General features: G+C 51.0%; 1 protein-coding gene and 1 long non-coding RNA gene across 2 annotated transcripts in view; one reads left to right on the forward strand and one right to left on the reverse strand.

Annotated features, from left to right (window-relative positions):
• Positions 1 to 377: 377 nt before the first annotated feature.
• On the reverse strand, positions 378 to 10,040 carry LOC123844549 (uncharacterized). The gene is made up of 3 exons (XR_006790802.1): positions 9,955 to 10,040; positions 664 to 761; positions 378 to 565 (listed from the first exon to the last, which is right to left on the reverse strand). It is a non-coding gene; the product is annotated as an uncharacterized LOC123844549 (long non-coding RNA).
• HS3ST2 (heparan sulfate-glucosamine 3-sulfotransferase 2) overlaps positions 9,442 to 22,383 on the forward strand; it is a 95,131-nt gene continuing 82,189 nt past the window's right edge. The window contains exon 1 of the mRNA XM_045875149.3: positions 9,442 to 10,352. Coding sequence (XP_045731105.1) covers positions 9,859 to 10,352 — 494 coding nt within the window. The 5' untranslated portion in view covers positions 9,442 to 9,858. The remainder of the gene's footprint in view (positions 10,353 to 22,383) is intronic.

Here is a 22,383-nt window from a genome sequence, read left to right on the forward strand (position 1 = left end):
GAAATACTTTGCAGAGGTCGAGGTAAATCTACAGGCATTACCACGTCGAGTGAAAAAAGCAAGGTGCAGAATATCCTCATCATCTGTGTACTCTCCACTCCAAACCCCTAATAAACTCAGCCGGGTTTTCCTAGTTTTCTAGACAGGAAAGCGCAGAAGAAAGACTAAAAGTAGACTACGTAAGCTGTGCCAATGTTAGGAACTTTTGGGGAGAGAAGAAAAATTGCTGGGGGATGTCAAAGGGCCCCTCCTCTTTGGCTCTGCCATCCTACCTTCATACAAAAAGAATGATTCGTGTACTACCTGAATGGTACGAATTAATTAGGTTTCCCACCTACCCACCAGCTGACCTTCTCAAACTGTCTACTTGCCTGCAGCTTGCTGCCTGCAGGGTCCACATGTGAGAGCTGTCAGAGCTGAAGACCCAGACTTGGAGGGGCAGCCTCTCTGGCTCACACAGATTAGCTCGAGAGCCACCACCTGAGTGCTCTGTGTTGGGAGAAGTTCACGGTTCTTTCAGAACCCCTCTGTCACACAGATTGTATTGCTTACAATACCAGTGCGTCTAAAGGAATGAAATAAAGGTATTAACCTACAAGGACAAAGAAAGTGAGAGGACACGACAGCTAATGAGAAATTACAATAAAACACCAGAAGCACTACCTGGCACGGCAGAGCCGAGAAAGTCGAACCAAACACTGGAAACGGGAACGACTGCCCGAGAGGATCGCCAAGAGCTCAGTACTCAGACGCATCGGGTGCTGCGGGAAGCGGGGGGAGAGGTGCCAGGCTGAGCAGCCGGCCCCCCCAGGTATCGCCTGCCATGCACGCCAAGGGGAATGTGTGCTGCCCACTCTCCAGTCACTCGTTCTGTAGAAAACGTGACTCAGGTGAGCTCCAGGCATGGAAATCTCACAGAGTGCAGAAAAGGAGAGGTGTGCTGGTATGAACCAAGGAGAGGTTAAAATCACCCTCTTATGGAGTATTTATTCCTGAGTCCCCTGCAGTGTCTTCTGATTCTCATTTTGAAATGAGGTCAATTCTGAGACTCCTCATTGCTTGAGAATAGTGGGGAGGCAGGGGTACGGAGTGGAGGGGAATGATCTGGGCAGCTGACAGTTTTATTTTGGGTTTACTATCTCCCAACAATTCTTACCAGGTTGACAATGCTTTAGTCCCTGGGGTGGATCCTCCCTCTGGATGAGCTGAGAAACCACAGAGGGCTTTCAACAGAAGGATCCCTCTCATTGTTGAGAAGATCCTAGGAAGACTGGGTGGGGGCTAGATCGATCAGTGTCTGGTCAGGAAAAGGGAAACACCCTAGGTATTTCAAACAGAAATGATTTAATACAGGAGATTGGTTCTAAAAGTACTGGAAGGGTAGATGGCGCCAAAAGGGAAGGATGGAGTTACTGCAAAATGAGTAAGTTCAGGAGCCGCCCCAACCCAGGCCGGAGAAACAAAAGGGAAAATGTTAGCAGAGCCCACGACTGCTACATCACTGTGCGTTCTGGAGCATCTGGAACTGTCTGCAGCCTCAGGGACCACAGCCACACCCACCTAGCAGCAAGCCAGGCGGTCACACTCCCCTACTGCAGGATCCTCTAGACCCCAAAGGTGTCTAAGAGGTGGAGGGTCTGCTATACCCATGAGTTCTGTGCTGCTGAGGCCACAGGAACATGCACTCCAAGCTACTTGAACAAATTTTTTTTTTTAAAGATTTTATTTATTTATTTGAGAGAGAGAAAGAGCACAAGAGGGGGGAGCGGGAGAGGGAGAAGCAGACTCCCTGCCGAGCAGGGAGCCCGATGCGGGACTTGATCCCGGGACTCCAGGATCATGACCTGAGCCGAAGGCAGTCGCTTAACCAACTGAGCCACCCAGGCGCCCTACTCGAACAAATTTGAAGCCTGCTAGGATATTTAGCAGTGGAGGTGGTGAGAGGCAGTCAAATTCAGTATATATTCTGGGTGGGGAGGAACAACAGGATTTGCTCACAAATCAGTGGGGTATGACAGAGAAGTCAAGGCCAACTCCAGATTATTCTTTTTTTTTTAAGATTTTTATTTATTTATATATTTAGATTTTATTTATTTGACAGAGAGAGGGAGTGCACAAGCAGGGGGAGGGGCAGAGGGAGAGGGAGAAGCAGGCTCCCCACTGAGCAAGGAGCCTGATGCGGGGGCTCAATCCCAGGACCCTGGGATTATGACTTGAGCCGAAGGCAGATGTTTAACCAACTGAGCCACCCAGGTGCCCCTGAAGATTTTTATTTATTTGAGAGAGAGAGAGAGCACAGCAAGGGGAAGGGGAGAGGGAGAAGCAGACTCCTTGCTGAGCAGGGAGCCTGATGTGGGGCTTAATCCCAGGACCCTGAGCCGAAGGCAGATGCTTAATTGACTGAGCCACCCGGGCGCCCCTAACTCTAGATTATTCTTGGCTTGAGCAAATGGAAGATGAGAATTGCCATTTACTTCGATGACCAAAATTACAATGACAGCAGGTTTTAGGGAACTAGTAAGAGTTTGGTTTGCAACATATTTAGGTGGAGATGCCTGTTAGCCCTCCAGGCAGACATGTCTCAGTAGACATTCCAGGGAAAGGAGCTGCAAATTTGAGATGCAGCAGTATATGAAGGGATACACACAGGAGACCTTTGGTGTCACTAAGGGAGGGGGTCTTGACAGGAAAGAGATAATTTTCAAGGACCAATCCCTGGGGTACTCCCAAGTGAGAGGTCAGGGAGGTAAAAATAGGCCATCAAAGGAAACTCAGGAGCAGAAAAGTGAGAAAAACACCAGGAGGATGTGGCATCTTCCAATCCTGGTGAACAAAGAGTTTCGGGAAGAAAAGAGGGTCGGCTGTGCCACGGGCTGTCCCTAGGTCAAGTCCCACTAAGATGAAGAGTTGGCTTGAGTTTTGCACAATGGATGGCACTGGTGACCTCCAGAAGAACAGCTTCAGAGGGGAGGTGGGAGCATACACCTGACTGGGATGGGCTTAGGGTGAGGGGATGGAGATGGGAAGCAGTGAGTAGAGCTCACCCTTGAAGAGCTGAGCTATATAGAGAAGGATGAAAATGGTGCTCCAGTTGGAGAGAGAGATGAGGTCAAGACAGGGTTGCTTGCCTCTTTTCTTTTGGAGATGGGAGAGATATCAGTTTATTGATACGCTGATGGGAAGGACCCAGTGGAGAGGGGACACTGGTAACAAGGGAGAAAAAGGGAAGGCTTCCTGGAGTCATGTCCTTGAGTAGACAGAAACAGTCTGGATAGAGTACACAGATGGAGGGGCTGGCCTGATCAAGGAACATAGACCACGAACTCCCATTCAAGAGAGAGAAAATAAAGTATATGAACATAGCTACAGGCAGGTGGGTAGAGGTGGCAGTAAGAGCTCTCTTCCAGTTGCTTCTATTAGCCAGTGAAGTCTGGAGGAAGCAAGGCCATCAGATGATCAGGATTGGGAGGAGCTGCTTGAGGACTGAGAAGAGGGGAGAAGGAACCAAATAGTTACATAGGAGAACCGAGAATGAATGGACAAGGGAAATGTAGCATGATTGCCAGGAAATGTGAAGGGTCCACTTGAGATTAGAAATGATGAATTTTAAGTGGGACTAGTCATCATGCTTGTGCATTTGCTGTGTTCAGCTGTGTGGGTGCAGGCACTGGGCACTGAGTGGGCAGAAAGTTGATTTTAACCAGAAAATCTAGCACAGTGAGAGAGGATCAAGGGGGTAGATGGCATAAACAAAATGTGACTATATATCATGTTTATCCGGGGGGTGATCAATGAATAGAAAATCCAGTCCTTTAAGATAAGTTATTCCATGTACTCATGCTAAAATTGTTGTCCTCCAGGCACAGGGGTCTTTGGGGATATTAGCTATTTCTCTAACAAGCATTTACTGAACACTTGCCATGAACTAGGTCCAGAATGGATATGTGGTTACTTCCCTAGAAGCATTTAAAGTATCAGGAAGATAAGTTGGATCCAAAGCAGGAGGGATCTTAGGTGATTACTGAGAACACAGGTTGACTTTATTTTATTGTCAATAAAAATTTTTAAGTAGGTTGAAAGATAAAGATCTAGTTGAAAAATACATATCTCTATCAATCAAAATAAGTAAAAAAGAATTTATGGATGGATATAACTGAAAAGTTTGCAGTATAATAATGGCTAATGTTTACTGAGGGCTTACTGTTAGCCAGGCTCTGTTCTGAGTGCATTACATTTATAATCTTGTTTTATCTCACTAGCAGAGCCAGGATTTGAACTCAGGCAGCCTGTTTCCAGACACTGCACTCCTAACCACTATGCTTTACTGTCTCTTGAAGAGACAGCTTCAGGCAAAGCTGGATCCAGGGATTCAAACACTATTACTGGGACTCAGTCTTTCCCTTTCACTCTGCTTACTTACATGTTGAATTAGTTCATAAGCGTGTTCAGTTCTCTCCATTCATGGTAGCTGCAAGCTTACCCCATACTTAGAAAAGCAAGTAAGCTATTTTCTCTTTCTGAAAGTACTAGACCTACATAGGTCTGTATTTAATGATATAAAATAGATTCACCATATTGTCAAGCATAAAAGCATTTTACAAAACAATAGATATGGGCTGACCCATAAACTAACAAACACATGTATAATTGGAAGGATGTAAAAAACATTAAGTGATAGTTATTTCTGAGTCTTGTTATTTGGGGGACTTTTTTCTTTTTGTTTCTCAGGATTTTCATTTGTTTCTACATTCAGGATATTACTACAGAGTAATAATGTTGAGGGAAACAGAAAACTCAATGCAAGCCAACAAATATATCTCCCTAAGTTGTTCTCTGTAGCTAGGTACTCTTCTTATACCACTAAGATCTGCATTTCAGCAATGGATAAACTGGGGGGTCACCAATGGTGACATTCTCATCTGCTTCCATTTGGTTAAAGACAAGGAGACGAGAGGGAGTATCACCAGGTACTTCTGGGTCAGCTCTACCACATTATTGTACAAGGTTAGTAACTTCCCAGACATTACAAATAATCCACTTTGGATAAATTTTGAAATGAAATATTAGTTCTTTCTTGGAAGACCTAACAGGGTAATAGTGGTCTGTGGTCCATCAAGGAGGAGAAAGGAGATCAGGAATCCAGGGGAGTCCTAACATGAATATGCAGCCCAGATTCTAAGTACCAGGCTGATCTGGAACTAGCTGTTTAGTCCCTGGCCCCCAAGGGGTTTACAGTCACATTAAGAAGGCAAGGTGGTAAGATAAGGTGAGCAGAAGACTGTGTGGGTTACATAATGCAGGATGGGAGGTGGGGCACGAAACAGTTCTGACCCAAGGGAAGGCTATGGGTGAAGCTGATCATCAGCCTCCCCATTCTGGCTTTTTTTTTTTTAAGTTTGGTTGATTGATTGATTTTAGAGAAGCCGGGGGAGGGGGCAGGCTGAGGGAGAGGGACAGAGGGAATCTAAAGCAGGCTCCTCGCTGAGCACGGAGCCCGACTCGGGGCTGGGGGCTGGATCTCATGACCCTGAGATCATGACCAGAGCCAAAATCAAGATCAGACACTTAACCAACTGAGTGACCCAGGCGCCCCATTCATACATTTTTTTTGCACTGGTTTCCCCCTTCTCCAGCCTGCAGCATCCGGGAGAACATGGAAAAATGAACCTCCTTGAGATGGTTTCCATATTTATAAAATAGGGATACTAATAAGCCCTACCTTATTGGTTTATTCGAGGATTAAATTAGGTACTGCACCCAAATGCTTAGCCCAGTGCCTGGTGGTCAATACATCATGTCGATGATGATGATGATGATGATGATGAAGAAGAAGAAGAATGCTGCCAACAGCACAAGTAAACCAATATGGAGACGACAGAAAGTTTGGAATCTTACAAAGTACTTAAAATCAACCATGGTTCCTGGCCTTCCAGATTTGTTCCCTTCTATAGGCAGCATCTGGTCCCTCGAACTTTTGCCCTCTGACTTTAGCCAGAGCGTGAAGCACATGGAAATCCTTCTCTCATCCTCACTCCCAGTCTGTTCCTAAAAGTATAATATTCATGCACACCCTCCGGCTCAGATGTGAACTCTGCATCTCACACAACCCCTCAAGACCATGTGAGTCCATTTCACAGTCCTTTGCCTCTTAGGAACCACCCTCTTTGGAGCATTTTCTCACATTTTACAAAACTCGGCTCTAGGGGGAACAGAATGGAAACTTACACTGAAATACAACGGAATAATAAGGCTTGATTGGGTCCATAGACTTACGGGAAAGAACATTTCCTTGTTTTGTAATTTCAGATCAAGGTCTTAAATGCAGGGTGTAAGAGTGGATGGGAAGATTCAAGAGAATGCTGATGCAAAACAGCAAATGAAGACTCAAAGGAAGGCAAGAAAAGGATCTGTGTCCTGTGGTTGCTATTCTGTTTATGCGCCCAGTTCCCCCACCTTCTTCATTCTGTGAGCAACTGCTAAGTTCTTTTCCTGTGTGAGCTATTCCAAATCCCTCTTTTTGCTTCTATTAGCCAAAATCAGCTTCTTTTGCTTGCAACTCAGTAGCCCTTCCTGATTTATAAATAAAGGGGGTAAAAAGGCAGATAGGAGTGAGAAGAAAATAAGGTCCAAAGAGGAACAGAGTAGATGGAGAGAAGTAGCTGGATCTTAGTACTGTGTCTAATTTTTGAAGGATTCCAGTCCTAGTCCATGCATAATCCTCCCTGATGCTCTCAAAGGAGGATTATGGTACTTCTAGAAAAAAGAGAGGGGTGGGGGATGATAAGCAGGCATGTCCGCTGTCTCACTCCTGAGAAACTCTATCCAAATCACGGTCACTACTCTGGTTGGAAAATTGAAGAGGCAAATCTGCCTGGCTCTGATGGGCTGGAATACCCAGGCATTTCACAGCTTATGAATTCAAAGATAAAAATAATTTTTAAATTGAGCCAAGTAGAGAATGAGGAGAAATAACTACACTCATTTTTTTTTTTGCAAGAAAAAAATTTCTTGTCAGAGTGGATTAATCCACATTTAACCTTGTAATTCTAACAGTGAAGTGCAGAAATAACAGGTTCACAGTGTGAAAAACTGTCGAAGGTCTATCTTAGAGATCCTTCCAACATATTTATTTTGACATTATTAAAAACGTGAGAGAAAAATTAATTAAATTGTAATCAAACACACGGAGATGACATAATGCCAACAGAGTAGTTCATGCCTTGAATAATGGAACCCCAGGAGGTTTTCCTAGTTAATCCTAACTCCCCATTTTACAGCTGAGAAAACCAAGGCTCAGAAAGGTCAACCCTTGCCCAAGGTACACCTGGAATCAAGGATCAGGCTGCCAGAATTCAACTTTCTACGTTTTCTTTTTGAATAACTGAAAGCTGCACTGTGATTTAAGACTCAAGTAGACATTTGTTAAAAACTGGAGCAGTGAGCTGATGAGACAAGATAAAATGTAATCAGATCAGATGTGTAAGGACCTACATGTTGGGTCCAAAAAAGCCCACTGTACAAGCACAGTATGGGGTAGATATGCCTTAATCAGCAGCAGTTGTAAGAGACTTAGAGATGGAACTTGGCTATGAGCTTGAGATGTCAGCAGCTTGATGTAGCTACAAGAAAAATATAATGGAGTCGGAGGTGGCATTACTGGAGGCAGAGTCTACAGAAGGGAGGTGAGCATCCGGGTGAACTTTTCAACCTACACCTGGAAGTCCTCATTGGGTCCCAGGTGTCAGGTTTTAGCGGTAATATAGATGTGTTAGTTCACACCTGGAAGAGGAGCCTAGCAGGGAATGCTGTTAGGAATGATCAAAACAAGAGAGGGAATTGTAAAGCATTGTCATTAAGAGCTTGAATCCTGGAGTCAGGTTAACCCCAGCCCTGTTGACTACTGATTATGTGTTCATTAAGCCTTAATCTCACTGTCTATAAGTCAGGAATTATAAATGAGTAACCTATCTCCAAAGAGTAAGGAGGTAGTGCATGTCAAGTGATATGCACATTACCGGCACCAAACCACTCAATAAATGTTAGCTGCTATTCGAATTAAGGAAGGGAAGTGATGTGGGGATAATGGTAACAAACTCATAGGCTGTGGTTGATATTGAGTTAACCTGGGGAGGGCTTGAAACAAAGTTGGTAGTTATGATCTGTACTAGAAGGACTGGCCTGAGGTTTCTAGGATGGGCCTGGTTAATATTCCCTGGCTTGGGCTAAGGTCCACAAAGCCTGATCAAGGTATTCCCTGAAGAAGTATGTTTAGTTTGTGGGGGGAGACGGTAGAGGGGGTGGTGGTCATTCAGACATTCTGTGGGGTAGCACTTGGTGAACACCTGGGCACAGGGATTTGGCATTGCTGTGGGGTGACAACTTAGCTAGCTGCGTTCTTGGGCACTGTGACTTAGGTTTGCTCTGATCCACTAGTGTGGGTCACTCAGGGCAGCACTGGGGTTGGTCACACATGCCTGGTCTGGGCATGGTCACTGTGAGCAATTACTTGGGAGTCATTCGAAGTGGAATTCCTCCTGGATCAGTCCTCCCCTCTTTCTCCTCCTCCTGCCCCTGGGTGAAGTCTGCATCATCCTGGACCTTAGGGACACTGTGGGACCCCGGAACAGCTCCCTGGGGAGCAGTCCGCCGCTAGGGGGCGGCCGTTAAGAGAGGAACCCCCCCCCCCCCACATACACTCCCTCGCGGAGTCCGCGCCTTTGGGGCTCACTCTCCCGCCACGACCCGGGAACGGTGGGGTGACAGTGGGGTGGGGGCGCATGCTTCATGGGTGTTAGAGCGAGCCGCCTGGGTATGAGTCAGCGCGCGGGGGGCTAGGGAGCTCCGTGAATAGTCACGGAATCTCACGATCGGCTCCTCCACCCATCCCCGTCTAGAGCGTGTGTCCCAGTCCCGCGCGTGTGTGCGCACACGGCACGATGTCCGATTCCAGGCTGTGTGTGTGTGTCTGGTGAGATGGGGATGAGGGGGACAGGGGAGGGTCCCTGTCGGTGTTTCCACGCCCATGTGGGGTGAGGGGGTGTGTCCTGGTCAGGGTACGTGTGTACCTGTGTGTGTGCTTGCGTGTGTGTGTGTCAGTGTGGTGGGACCGTGTATCAGTGTAGAGTGCTTGCGTCTGCGCCCGGGTCTGGATGTTGGCGCAACCCGGACCGGGGTTCCCAGCCCTGGGGGTGGTGGGGGCGTCCAGCCCCCCCTGGAGGAGTAAATGCCTCGCCATCCCAAGCCCGCCGGGGCTCCTCAGGAAGCGGCCGGCGCGGGGAGGGCCCGGGGTAGCGCGTCCCTGGGAGGGGCAGGAGAGTGGGGGCGCAGGGGGCGGGCCAGGTCCCAGGGCGGGGCGCGGGCTCGGGGTACCCGCGCGGCTGACGTCAGGCGACTCCTTAAATAGAGCCGGCAGCGCGCGCGGCTCGGCATTTCTCGAGGAGACCGAGCGGGGCCCGCGCCAGCGCCACCGTCCGGTCCGCGCGCCAGCCCGAGCGGCCGCGCCGCCGCCGAGCGTTCGGGGCGCCGCGCACCAAGGACAGGGAATGGAGCTTCGGGCGCTGGGCGCACTCCGAAGCCTGCGCACGTGAGACCCGAGGAGCGCCGCCCGGGGCCCCGGGGCCCGGGACGGGGAGATGTGGGACGCGCAGCCGCCTGTGCCCCGAGAAGCCGCCGCCCCCGGGATCCCCGGGCATGGTGCGCGCCCCGGCCGGCAGCGCCCGGGGAAGACGGCGCCCCCCACGCCCGACCCGCGGGGCCGGGGCAGCGCCGCGCCAGCCCTCTAGGCGGCCGCAGGGCCACAGCAGCTCCGCCGCCGGCGCTCCCCGGAAACCATGACCCCCGGCGCGGGCCCATGGAGCCATGGCCTATAGGGTCCTGGGCCGCGCGGGGCCAGCTCAGCCGCGGAGGGCGCGCAGGCTGCTCTTCGCCTTCACGCTCTCGCTCTCCTGCACTTACCTGTGCTACAGCCTCCTGTGCTGCTGCGACGACCTGGGCCAGAGCCGCCTCCTCGGCGCGCCTCGGTGCCTCCGCGGCCCCGGCGCGGGCGGCCAGAAACTTCTCCCGAAGTCCCGCCCCTGCGATCCCCCGGGGCCCACGCCCAGCGCGCCGGGCGCTCCCAGCGCGCCCGCCGCCGCCGCCGCCGCCGCGCCCGCTCCTCGCCTCCCGGCTGCCAACCACTCGGGCTCGGTCAGGATGGGCACCAAGCGGCTGCCCCAGGCCCTCATCGTGGGCGTGAAGAAGGGGGGCACGCGGGCCGTGCTGGAGTTCATCCGCGTGCACCCGGACGTGAGGGCCTTGGGCACCGAGCCCCACTTCTTCGACAGGAACTACGGTCGCGGGCTGGACTGGTACAGGTGAGAGGGAGCGCCCCACTCCGCGCGCCGGGTCCCCAGTCGGGTCCATCCTTAGGGCCTTCTCCTGCGTCTTCTCTCCCCCTTAATCCAGCTCGTTGTGGGGGTTCAGGCTGACAGGTGGGGGGACTCCAGCAGGATTTACTCAGAACTTCCCAGGGATGGTGTAGACCACGCACTTTCTCGAACGGCAAAGGGCAGTTGTTTCTGGAGGCGCCGGAAGGGAAGGGGGGTCTCTAGCCAAACCTCAGGGCGAGCTGGTGGGCTGCCTGCTTGTCCAGCCTCTGGGGTGGAGCAGGGGGCCCGGGGAAGGGGGCCCTCTCCTGACCTTCGCCGATCTTTCCAGGCATCTGAAGGACCCTGAGCAGAGAAGGTCCGAATAGGGCCCCCTTGCGGCGGGGCTCCGCGCTGGCCCTAAGAGAGGTGTGGGGATGAGGAAGGTCCCTTCTGGAGGGTCATTCCCAGCTCCAGGTCTTTGCTGCTGTGCCTCGGCTGAGAGCCCCCAGACGCTCTGACCCTGAGGTAGTGGTCTTGGGTAGTGGAAAGGAACCCTGGATTTGAGTCATGCTGTCACTTAGCTTGAGCAAATACTTGAAACTCTTCGAGCCTCGATTTTCTCATATATCACCATGGGCAGGAAAATCGTCCCTTCCCTCACCTGCTTTCCGAGGTCTTTCTAAAGTGCCTTCAAGGTGTGAAAAAGACATCTGCCCTGGGTGGTGCTTCCAAACCGGCAGCCAGGATGCGGAATTTGGGATATGGTGAGCACCTCAGATAAGGGTTGGCTGGATCCTAGGGACAGCCAGTCTGTCCACTCCTCCGTTGCCCTGCCAGGGATGACAGTCACCCAGGCTGGTGGTGTCTGGGGATAGCCTGAAGCTTCTGGAAGGTGACCGCCTCTCTTGTTCAGGGCCCATCCGCCTCCCAACCCCTGTATGGTTCTGTGGTGTAGGACTGGCCCAAACGTGGGCTGAGTCAGGGCGTCCCCCAGGGTGGTGTTGAACACATGGGTCACAGAATTCCCATCATTCACCTGACCCCTTGAAGACCTTCTAGAAATGTCTCCATAGTCACAGAGCTGAGGAGGAGTAACATGGTAGCTGACTAGAGTAACAGTAACTAGAGCTAATTTTTTAAAATGTTTATAAAAATAAACCCTTTAGGGGCGCTTGGGTGGCTCAGTCGGTTGAGCGACTGCCTTCGGCTCAGGTCATGATCCCGGAGTCCTGGGATCAAGCCCCACATCGGGCTCCCGGCTCAGCGGGGAGCCTGTTTCTCCCTCTGACCTTCCCCCCTCTCATGCTGTTTCTCTCTCGCTCGCTCTCTAATAAATAAATAAATAAAATCTTTAAAAAAATAAATAAACCCTTTAGAGAGTAGAAGTCATAAGCATATTGGACAAATGAAAACTTCATTAGAAGGGGGACCCCACTGGGGTCATAATAAGGGGTCCTGGATTTGCAAGGGGGTAATGAGGCCGATAGACCTGACCTGTAGTGTTCGTGGTTGTGGGGCCAAGGGATGGGACATGTACTGTCCTTAGGAGGCAGACACGTACTCTGTCTCCAGTGGAGCTCAGCAGGGGATACGCGGCCTGTTGTGGTCCCAGCACCATTATGTTGGCTTAATGGAGTAGAGTGACACAGAATGGTAGGTCTGGTGCTTTCCACGCTGTGACCCACAGGCATCCCATCCGGGTGTACGAGGTGTGTGAGGACAGCGCCAGAGCCAGACCCCAGGGTGAGGGAGGCAAATGCATGGAGCAGCAGAACCCTGTGTGGGTCAGCCGTGGTCACACTCTAATGCACAGCAGGCTTTCCTCAATGGAAAATCTGAAGATTATTATGAAACCCTTTGCCAGTATGAAGTGCCTTTTAAGTGCAAAATAGCAAAATTCTGAGCATCTGGCTTTTAGATATTGTGTCCTCCAATAAGCACCAGTACCCTGCACCCAGTGTCTGCACTCCCCTCTCCCAGGTTCACCAGCAAACAGCTTACCCCAGGCTTCCTTCCCAGAGCCCATGTCATTCAGGGATGGCTGCTTTTTATTTTTAACCTTGGCGTGTGTGATTCTAAGCCAGCTTAGCTGTGAACCTTAGAGATGGGAGCCATGCCTTTTTTTTTTTTTTAATAGCACATTTGGAGTCTGCTGAAACTCTCAGCTGAGTCTTGGTAGGTTTTATTTAGCCTTAAGCACACTGACAGGTCCACTTCTTTCCTCCACCTCACTTCCCAGGGTCTGAGTTACCCTCCCTCTCACCCTTTGCCTTTCTAGAATGATGAGCCCAGAGCTCTGGTGCCAACTGCCCCATCCCACCGCTTCCCCAGGAGGGCCAGGAGTGTACAGCTCAGGAAAGCGCTGTGTGGTTTGCACCTCTCTTCGTTGCAGACCCACACCCTCAGAATCCAGGGGTTTGGTTGTGGTTTGCCGTTTCTAGGTAAGGTAATGCTGCCCCATTTGGATGCTGTTTCCAGACTTTCCAGAACATTTCTCTGCATGTGCTTTATCCTTTATTATTGCTCAAGAAATATGTATTAATTGCAGAAGTGACAGGGATTCCTGGGATCCTTTAAAACCCATGTTCTCACTTTATCCCCAAATTCTGTGAGTTCGGACAGCAGGTGATAGGATGCTCCTCTTTCTGCCCATGGCCCGTGTCATTTCACAGATGTAAAAACTGCAGCCCCCAACGGAGAGCATCTGAAATGGGGTCACGAAGCAAGTTGATGAGCCAGAAGTCACTGGCATGCAGTATCTACATGCTCATGTATGTATGGGTGTGGGTGCGCGTGTGCGCATATTTCCAGCCAAGCGCTCTGGCCCCTGCTCTGCACAGCTTGCCACCATAGGGCCAGTGTCCCCCGGGTAGACATGGCCAAAGAGCACCCATAGCAGCAGACTGTGTTTCCCAGAGGCAGAGCTCAGCATGGCAGAGCAGCAGGCCATGCATCGCATTATAATCTGCCCATGGCCAAGCCCCTGGGGACAACTTCCTGGGTCCCGAGGCCCCAGTACAGAGAGACAATGGAAGAATCCAGCTTCACTCCTAACCCAAAGGAGAGCCTGCTTTCTGTGGAGGTAAGTCAAGAGGTGACACACGGTGCCTGAAGGCAGAGTGATACAGCCGGAGAGACCAGGAGGCAGAATCTGTGCCCGCCTTGTGTCGACCCCAAGCCCCTCCTGGGAACCAGCCCAGTTCGGGCCACCCTAGGAGAGCCCAGCCCTCTGCTTTGGGATCCCTCCCCTTAGAGGTTTCTCTGAGTTCCATCCCAAATGTGTGTGTCTGGCCTGGTTCCCCTCTCCCGGTTTCCTCCCCAAGGTGGCATCTGGGCCTGCAGGGTGGGCTCGGCTCCATGCTCGGACAGGTGGGCAAAGCGACAGCAGGCTGACGAGGGAACCAGGGAGGGCACCCAGATGCTGTGGGATTGGCCGACCGTGGTCCTCCTGCGTCTCCGCTTCCTCCTGGAATGGGGCTGGTAGCGACCATCGCAGAAGGTTGTTTTGCAGAATGAATGAAACCCTGTGTGGGAAAGTGCGCTGGAAAAGTCTGGGGGGTATAAAGACAGGGCAGCCACGTTACCAGTCTTGCCGCTGTGGCTGCCTTCTGCGTCCCTTCCAAGGCTTCTGGATTGCCGTCAGTGCTGTGAGTACTTTTAAAGCTGTTGGGTTCCACCCCTGCTGCTGTTACCAGATGGGGCTGAGGAAATGACTAATTGCTAGAAAAGTAGTTCCATGATAGACGAGATAGCGTCCCGGTCTTAAGTTCTAGTTCCAGCTCTGGTTTAATTTGCTTTTTTATTTTTCGGTCTTCTTTCTCTCTCTGCTTTCCTCCCACTCTCCCCCCCCCCCCCCCTCCGCTTCCTTCCTTTGGCATCGATAAACAGTCGCTTCATGTTTTTGGGTGTCCGTTTGCTCACCTTTAAAAATGGAACTGATGTCTGACCTGCTTTACAATCTCGTGAAACTCGAGTAAGACAGAACATGCGAAGAGGCTGCTCCCAATCTGAGATCATATGTGGGATGCTCTCGTGTGAGGCAGAATTGTTCAGGGTCTTCATCTTTCATCAGGAGATATACACGGTGCATCATCTAGTAGTTTTTTGAGTCTTAGGGGGAGCTGAGTTTCGTCCGAAGTGTTCTCGATTTTGCTAGTTTTTAGGGATGGCCGGGGGTGAGGGCGGGGTGTGAGGAGGAACCAAACCTTCTCTAAAATGCATTGAAATGCCACCATGAGCGAGTTAAGACACAACCGTTGACTCTGTGCTTTGGTGACGTCGTTTTGATAGATAAGCCTGTCCTGTAAACTTTAGACATCACATCTCAGGTTGTTTATTTGTTCAGCATCGATGGTGGTGTTGGGGAGGGTGAAAGGCAGAGAAGACACAGCATGTGCCCGGACGCAACCGTCTTAAGTTAAGACACAGAATCAAAAGCCGAGAATACGGTCTATCACCGGTTCCAGCTCCTCTCAATCAAGAAGTGAGGTTCTAATAGCAAAGCCAAACTTTAGAAAGAACTAAGACCAAAGGCAGAACTAAGACCAAAGACTCTACCGTCTTTAACCAACTGAGCAACACCCGACACGGGCTGCTCGGTGCCTGTCAGGTGTGCAGAGATGCACGCGTGCGCCCAGCCCACATGGGTTCCCTTGCATGCGCGGTTACAACGTCTGTGCAGACCCAGGTCTTCGGAGGAGTTTTCCTGCCTCAGTCCAGGAGGATGTCATCCACGCTGATTAAAGGAAATCATTGAGTCCATAAATCCCCCGTCCTTCGTATGCTCGCTGTCAGCCTGGCGGCGCGCTGGAGATGTAATAGTTAGCTCTCTTCCGTGTCCAGTTGTCAGGCACCGAGGAACATGCAGGATGGGCAGGCAGGACTGGCAGGGCCCAGAGACGTGTCTTGAAGAGCTGGCTTCGCTCCCTGCTGGAGCCTCCAGGGACAGTGAGGGAGCTCGCCCTAGGACGGGCTGTTCCCACGGCCTCTGGTGTGTGGCTGTTTAGGGGGGAAAAGACCCCGACAGCTTTGGTGCTTTTCAGGTGCCCCACATTGTTAAGGCTGTTTTGGATGTGAAAATATCATTTATCAAAGATTCTAAGAGCACACTGCCCCCCACATTTTAACATCTCTGAAATGAGGGTATTTGATGGGGTAATGCTTCCATGTTGGGTGGAAACTCTCGCCCAGAGGTGCCTTCTGCCGTGGGGACGCACTGGACCCCCCCGAAGAGCCCGACGCTAGGTGGCAAGTGCCAGCCCAGGAGGGAGCCCCCAGGTTGCTGTCTCTGCGGCCAGCGGGGGCCTCTTCTGATGGGTCAGGGAGCTGCGCCCATCTCCCCGAAAACGTCCCTTCTGACATGAGCAAGTGCGGTCCGATTCCCACAAGGAGGTAACAAGAGGCTATGGCGGGCACGTTCTCTGTGGGCTGCTGGACCGCCCCGATATTTGGAGGCACATACTGGGAGTCCCGAATGGGCTCGGGGCAGAGTCGGCACCCAGCAGGTGCTGCGGCCCACACCCTGGCTAATGGGCCCGTGCCCCTGCCGCGTGGGACCGGGGACGACCTCCTCCCCTTCAGTCAGAGCTCCGTGAGTCAGCCCTGAATGCCTGAGTGACGGACTGCGTGGGGACGGGTGGAAGCACACAGCCCTCTACCGGTCTGGGTCCTCGGAGGACTCGGAGGGCCCCGCAGCCGGGGGGCGGGGGGCGGGTAGGCGGGCACGCGGCCAGGAGTCAGGCTGGAGGGGTCGGGGAGGTCGCAGCCGAGCTGAACCGGCGGGACTCCCTCTCTCCTCCAGAGCTGACCCCGGGGTGGGTTAATCCGTGTACTTGTCACATGCCTGCCTTTTGTGCCAGGCTGCTCCAGGCCAGCCCTTGCTGCCACTTTGTGCTCCTCAGGGGCTGTGGTGCTTTGTAGTCCATGGGCAGCTTGACGAGGTGGGTAAAAGCCACCAGTGAGTGGAAATAACGTAGCATTTCAGACATAATTGCTGCCTGTCAAGCCACACAGCTGGGGTGTTGGCCCAGTGCTGCCCTTGCGGGGGGCGGCTTTCTCAGCAAGATAATGGCAGAGGGAGAGGGGCAAGAGGGTATTACTGGGCACGCTCTTCCAAGGCACCCGGGCCAGGGGTGCTGACTGGGTTATCTGGGGCTTGGGCGACATGGGGTTTCCCCGGGCACAAGTCCATTGGCGGTGTCTTCTCAAGCTTTGGAATCAGAGGCTCCATGCCCATGACCACCAGCTCCCATGAGGAAGAAACCTGGGGCGTCTGCTCGGGGTGGAGGCGGGGGGCTGCTCCCTGCCATCTTCCGAGGGGCGCGTTTTCCAAGCGTCCGACATTCTTGTGCCACCTTCACGATATTTGCCAAACTCTGGCATTGGCCTCTACTATTTATGTTCTTGATATTTTTGTTTAGGTCAGCACGTTTGCAGATTGTGATTTTTTTCTTAGAGAATTGGGCTTATTTTTTTTTTCTTCAGTGCGAATATTTTGGAAACATGATGCAAACTTCACAAGGATGTCCCGTGAAAATTATCCCCCTCCTTCCCACCCCTGTTTCTCTGCTGTGTGGTCCCTCTTCCCAGAGCCATCACAGGTCCCCGCTTTTGCGTGTCCTTCTAGAGACGGGCTGTGTGTTTGTAAACCCAACACAGGGTAGGCAGAGAGAGTGAAAATACGTGTTTTTAAAAAACAACTTGATTTCAAAAACACCCTACCTGGAAAACCAGCCTCATGTGCCATAATTAGAAGGGAATCATAAGAATAAATAGCTTGAAGACAGAACAGTGCCATTAAAGTTTGCTTCCTCAGATGGCTAGAATGTTCCAAGCCTGTGGCCTGCCGTGGCTTTGTCTAAAAGAGGGTACTAAGGGGGCGCCTGGGTGGCTCAATTGTTAAGCGTCTGCCTTCGGCTCAGGTCATGGTCCCAGGGTCCTGGGATTGAGCCCCGCGTCGGGCTCCCTGCTCCCTGCTCCGCGGGAAGCCTGCTTCTCCCTCTCCCACTCCCCCTGCTTGTGTTCCCTCTCTCGCTGTGTCTCTCTCTGTCAAATAAATAAAATCTTTACAAAAATAATAATAAAAGAGGGTACTAGGGGATACTAGTAAGAGCTAGTTAAAGAAATCTTAATTTCAGTGTGAGCCTTTCCTTTCTCCTTGATGTGGGAGAATGGAAGGAGTGGAAACAAAATGTAAAGAATAACAAATTTTCTCACAGTGAGAAGTAGTCAGTGATACTTCATAAATAATTCATAACTACCTGGTGCTATTTAGTAGGTCTGTGGAGTACTCCAGATTACCGAGATGGGCCATCCAGCCGACATCCCATCTGGGGAAGCGCTGCTAGAATTTGCAGGAAATACACCCTGAGTAAATCCAGGGAGGTTTCTAGCTTTCAGATTCCTTTGATGTGTTAATGATTGGAAGAGACAAGCCAAAGGAAAACTCCGAACAAATAAGAGCATTCAAGAAGTATTTTGACTTGCAATATTTACAAGAGAGTCTAGCCTTCAGAAGAACAGGGGTTCCCAGAATAAAGGGTATAGCAGGTATTTAAAGGGAAAAAGAACCCCAACCCTCTCAAAGTTGCCATTGGTTTCTTCACTGTCCCCATGGGTGGAAAAACAGCGCTCTTCCCCATGATTATTGGATCTACGAAGGCAGTCACATACATACATGCAGGGGTCAGTGTGGCAAAAGTCAGACATAAAGTTGTTTCCACCAGGGACTCAGCAATTTATGGCAACTTATGGGAATGGGGCTCAAGCCTTTTTTTTTTTTTTTTTTTTTTAATTTTGAGGCTCATGCAAGACAGGGTGTCTTTTTAAATTTTCAGGATGCAAAGTCCCTTCCACTCTGGGATGCATGATGTGACACTTCAACCTAGTGGTGGGGCAAGGTTACACTTTGGCCTTCTCAGCTCCGTAGAGGGAGCTCCACAGGGGAAAATTGTCCCTGGGACTTATTGTCCCTGGATAGAACCGTATCCAGCAGCGGCAATTTAGAGGGTGTTTGTGACAGCAGGGCTCCCGGAGCTTGCCTTTAGTTGGGCAGATAGCCATCAGTGCTGATGAAGAGGTGGCTTCCTATGAACTCAGCCCCCACCCCCCCCCGCGCCCATCTGGGTACTCACAGCTGGGTGAAGGAGTACTGCATCCTCTCCGAGGCTGGCGGAGAGAGATGCTCCAGGCATTGCAGCCCTGGCTCTTGGGGGAGCGGTGCTCCTGGGAGTGGGGGGATGAGAAGAAGCATCTCACTAGAAGGAGGGAGAACAGCCCAGATTCAAAGGGCGTGGGCGAGATGACCTCAAAGTGGGGGTAAGGAGGCAGAGAGCCCCAGGGCAGGCAGTTTGGGCACAGTGATTAAAAACTTGGCTCTAGAACCAGAATGAACGGGTTGGGCTGTCACTTCTACCACCTGCCAGGTGTGCGCCCACCAGCCAGCCGCTTCTCTGTGCCTCAGTTCCATCTGCACACCAGGACGAATCACGTTGCCTTACCCTGTAAGCTTGCTGTGAGGATTGGATGAGTGATAACATGGACAAGTGCTCAGATTTCTGGCATGTGGAAGGTGTCCAACAAGGGTTACCTGTCATTATTAGTCATTGATTTTTTTTTTTTTTCCATCCAGTCTATATTGAGCTGGAGATAAATAGGACATGGGTACTGCCACTGGGCTCTTCATGGTTTGATGCAGTTACGAGATGCTCATGGAAAATCAGATGGTGAGAGATACCATGTAGAGATCCAAGCAAAGCTATAGCAGCACAGAAAGAAGATGAAATCCAATTGGGAGAAATTTAGAAGGCTTCCTGGAGGAGGCAGTATGTTATTTGGGTCTCAGGGGGCAGAGAGGATTTCTCAAAGGGAGTGGCTGAAGTTGGTGGTGGGGAGGTCAAGGGTGTTTCTAAATATATTCATGCCATGATTTCACTTCTGATTTCAGTCCTGCATACATTTATTGACCATCGACTGTGTACCAGGCACGGTGCCAAGCCCTGGAAAAGTGGAGATGGGAAATAGGATCTCTCCTTTAAAGAGCTGAAGGGCAAACAAGTCCAGGAGTGAGACTAGCAGAGGGACTGTGAGATCACGGTGGGATCACAGAGGAGGGGTCCCCACCCAGCGTGGGTTAGAGAGGCTTTGGGGGGCCAGTGCCTCAGCTTTAGGGATTTGGCCTTTGCTGTATCCTAGATCTGGCTGCTTCGCATCGTGTTGGTTCCAGCTCAGGTGTTACCTACTCAAAGACATCTGTGTCGGACACTGGGTACGGTGTGAAGGTTCATAGTAGGATATGCTGAGGGATTTTGCTGTGGCAAGGCGTGAGGACGGGCATCAAGGAAGCCTGCGGTGGGCTGAGGAAGGTAGTGGTGCTGGGGTTTGATCCTCATACACTTCCTGTGACAGCCCCTGGCTTGACTGGCCAAGGGTCTATCTGTAGGTGTCCTTGAACTAACCAAAGACAGGAAAATCATGTTCTCCTGTAGCTTGGAGGCTGGGAGATGGCATAGTCCCTCTTTCTAGGGGTCTTTGAGGCTCTTTTTGCAATTGCAGTGTTCTTTTTTTTTTTTTTTTTTTTAAAGATTTTATTTATTTATTCATTAGAGACAGAGAGAGAGAGAGGCAGAGGGAGAAGCAGGCTCCCAAGGAGCAGGGAGCCCGATGCGGGACTCGATCCCAGGACCCTGAGATCATGACCTGAGCCGAAGGCAGATGCTTAATGACTGAGCCACCCAGGCGCCCGCAATTGCAGTGTTCTTAAGTAACCTCTTGAGATCCTTTGAAGGTTGAATTAGCTTTGCTCCAACCCAGAAGAGGTACCTGCCCCTCAGGGTGTGTGTGTGTGTGTGTCCGTCCCAGTTTCTCATTCTCATTCCAGCCTCATCAGCATGCATGGCAAGATAACAGCCTTGCTGGTACTGCTAGATTTAGGGGACTTGCATGTGTGGGTCCCTTCAAATGGAACTGAACACCGTAACGCCTTCCTGCAAGGTAATCGGGGTCTGCGTCTCCCTGACTTCCCCAGAGCTGCCGGAGCATGGGGAAATGTTCTCTGCTTTGGCAGCCTCTTTGCAGTGTTTATGCTTTGATGGTTTTAATGAAGATATGAAATCACCTAACAGCTTTCATTTTGCTCAAGCGAGGTGGCTGAAAGTGGAGGTAGCATTTCCCAGGATCAATCCCATTTTCAGAAGTGGTTGGTTAAACTCTCTGCAGTTTATGGCCACTTCTGGCTGAAACCATGGGGGATCTGAATTATTAATTCCGTGAAAAATGAGTTAAGTCATTGCAAAGCTCCGCGGTGGCAAAATCCCTACTGGAGGTCCCCCCATCTGGTATTTTCTCTAGCACAGACCTCTCCCTTAACCAGAAATCCTGGAGCACCTTGGCCCGATTGCTATGTGTCCGTCATTTCTCCAGGAGAGAAAGAAGTTGACTTAACTCAATTCTTCTTTCCTGCCGAGGATAAAGAGGGGGAAATGGGCATAAATGAATCTGGGAGGTACTTCTATCAAAGCTGTTTTGATAGGCACTCAAATTTGGACATCATTCAAATGACAAGTGTGCCCTCACGGTCATCTCTCAAACATGAACCCCCGAGTACCTCTACCTTATCCGGGTGGCTGACGCCCAGGGAGGTGTGTAAAAGCATGGAGAGCCTCGAGCAGTGAGCAAGGGCAGTGACCGAGCTGCCCAGACCTTGCATCTCGTGGAGGAACAGTTTGGAACAATGATGGCGTCACAAACTCAGATCCTTCAGGGACTCTGTAGACACATGTGTGAACGAATGAAGTTGGCTGTGGGACAGTGAAGAGAAGGGACGATAAGGACAAGTCCCAGTTAGAGAGGGCGCTGTCCCATTTAGGGGGGACAACCACTAGTTAATCTCAACAGATTTATTGCCAAATCTTCTAGGTTTTTTCCTTTTTTAGAACAAGCTTGAAATATGGCATCTTTTAAAAAAAGCGAATCTCAATTTATAATTGTGTCTTACTGATTGACAATTTCTGTAAAATATGTTTGGGGGCTGGATGTTACCTGTCACTGTCCTTTCATGACTTTGATGGGCTGGGTCATCAAAACCACTGCTGCTTGCCAGTCCTGCCTCGGGCGTGTATTCGCTGTGGGGTAAGTCACCACCATCCTAAGCTTTGCTTTCTGCTCTGCGAGATGGGGAGGACATGTGTTCCTACCTCCCAGGTTGTGGTACTGACTTGATGTCCTAAGTATGCATTAGATTTTCTTTCTATTGTGATTCCCCCTTCCTGGATCATGCTTGGAGGAGGTATGACCATCACTAAGCTCTTGGGCATGCCTGGAAGATAAGAGGCATGGACCTTTGTCAGGGTGGGGAAAGCTGGAGTATTCTCAGTCTTCAGTTAGACCAATAGGGAGGAGAAGATTCTAGAGCCAGGATGACCTATGGTTGGAGAAACCCATGTGGTTCTAGAGCTGGCCCCCAGGGAGGGAACCCACAATCCCCTGTGCTCCTTGTTGTCATTCCTGTGGATGCCCTTGGAGTACTGGGAGGATGTTGAGTTGGTGACGCCATCCCTGCCCCCAGACTGCTGCGTGCAGCTCGGTCACTGTCCCCAGCGCGCAGTGCTGTTCAGAACAGCTCCAGGCTCTCCAGCCTTCTGCATCCTTCTTCTGGCCTTCATAACTGGATAGGGCAGAGCAGCTCAGCGGTCCATGCTTTAGAGATGACCTTGCTTGCACAGAAGGTGACTGACTCTCTGACTCGGTGGTTTGGTGTAGACAGAAGTCCAACCTGGAGAGTGGATCTTGCTAACAAGGAGAGGCTAAGGGAAGGGCAAGGAGTGGACGTAAAGATCAGCCTGGAAGAATTTTTGTTCAGCCTTGATCAGGAGTTGGCACCTTCAGAACGACAGTGAAACACTGGGGTGAGGGCTGCAGAGGATGCTAGGGGGAGAGATCAGGATGGAGCCAAGAAAGCAGCCGCCTGTGAGGAGGACCCATTGTGTCAGAGATGACACAGTTCCCTCTGAAGCCAAGCAAAACTTTCATGGGAAGGGTG

The sequence above is a fragment of the Mirounga angustirostris genome, unplaced genomic scaffold, assembly GCF_029215605.1.
Source record: "Mirounga angustirostris isolate CCGP_5_RB_7025 unplaced genomic scaffold, mMirAng1.0.hap1 SCAF_5, whole genome shotgun sequence".
NCBI lineage: Eukaryota > Metazoa > Chordata > Mammalia > Carnivora > Phocidae > Mirounga > Mirounga angustirostris.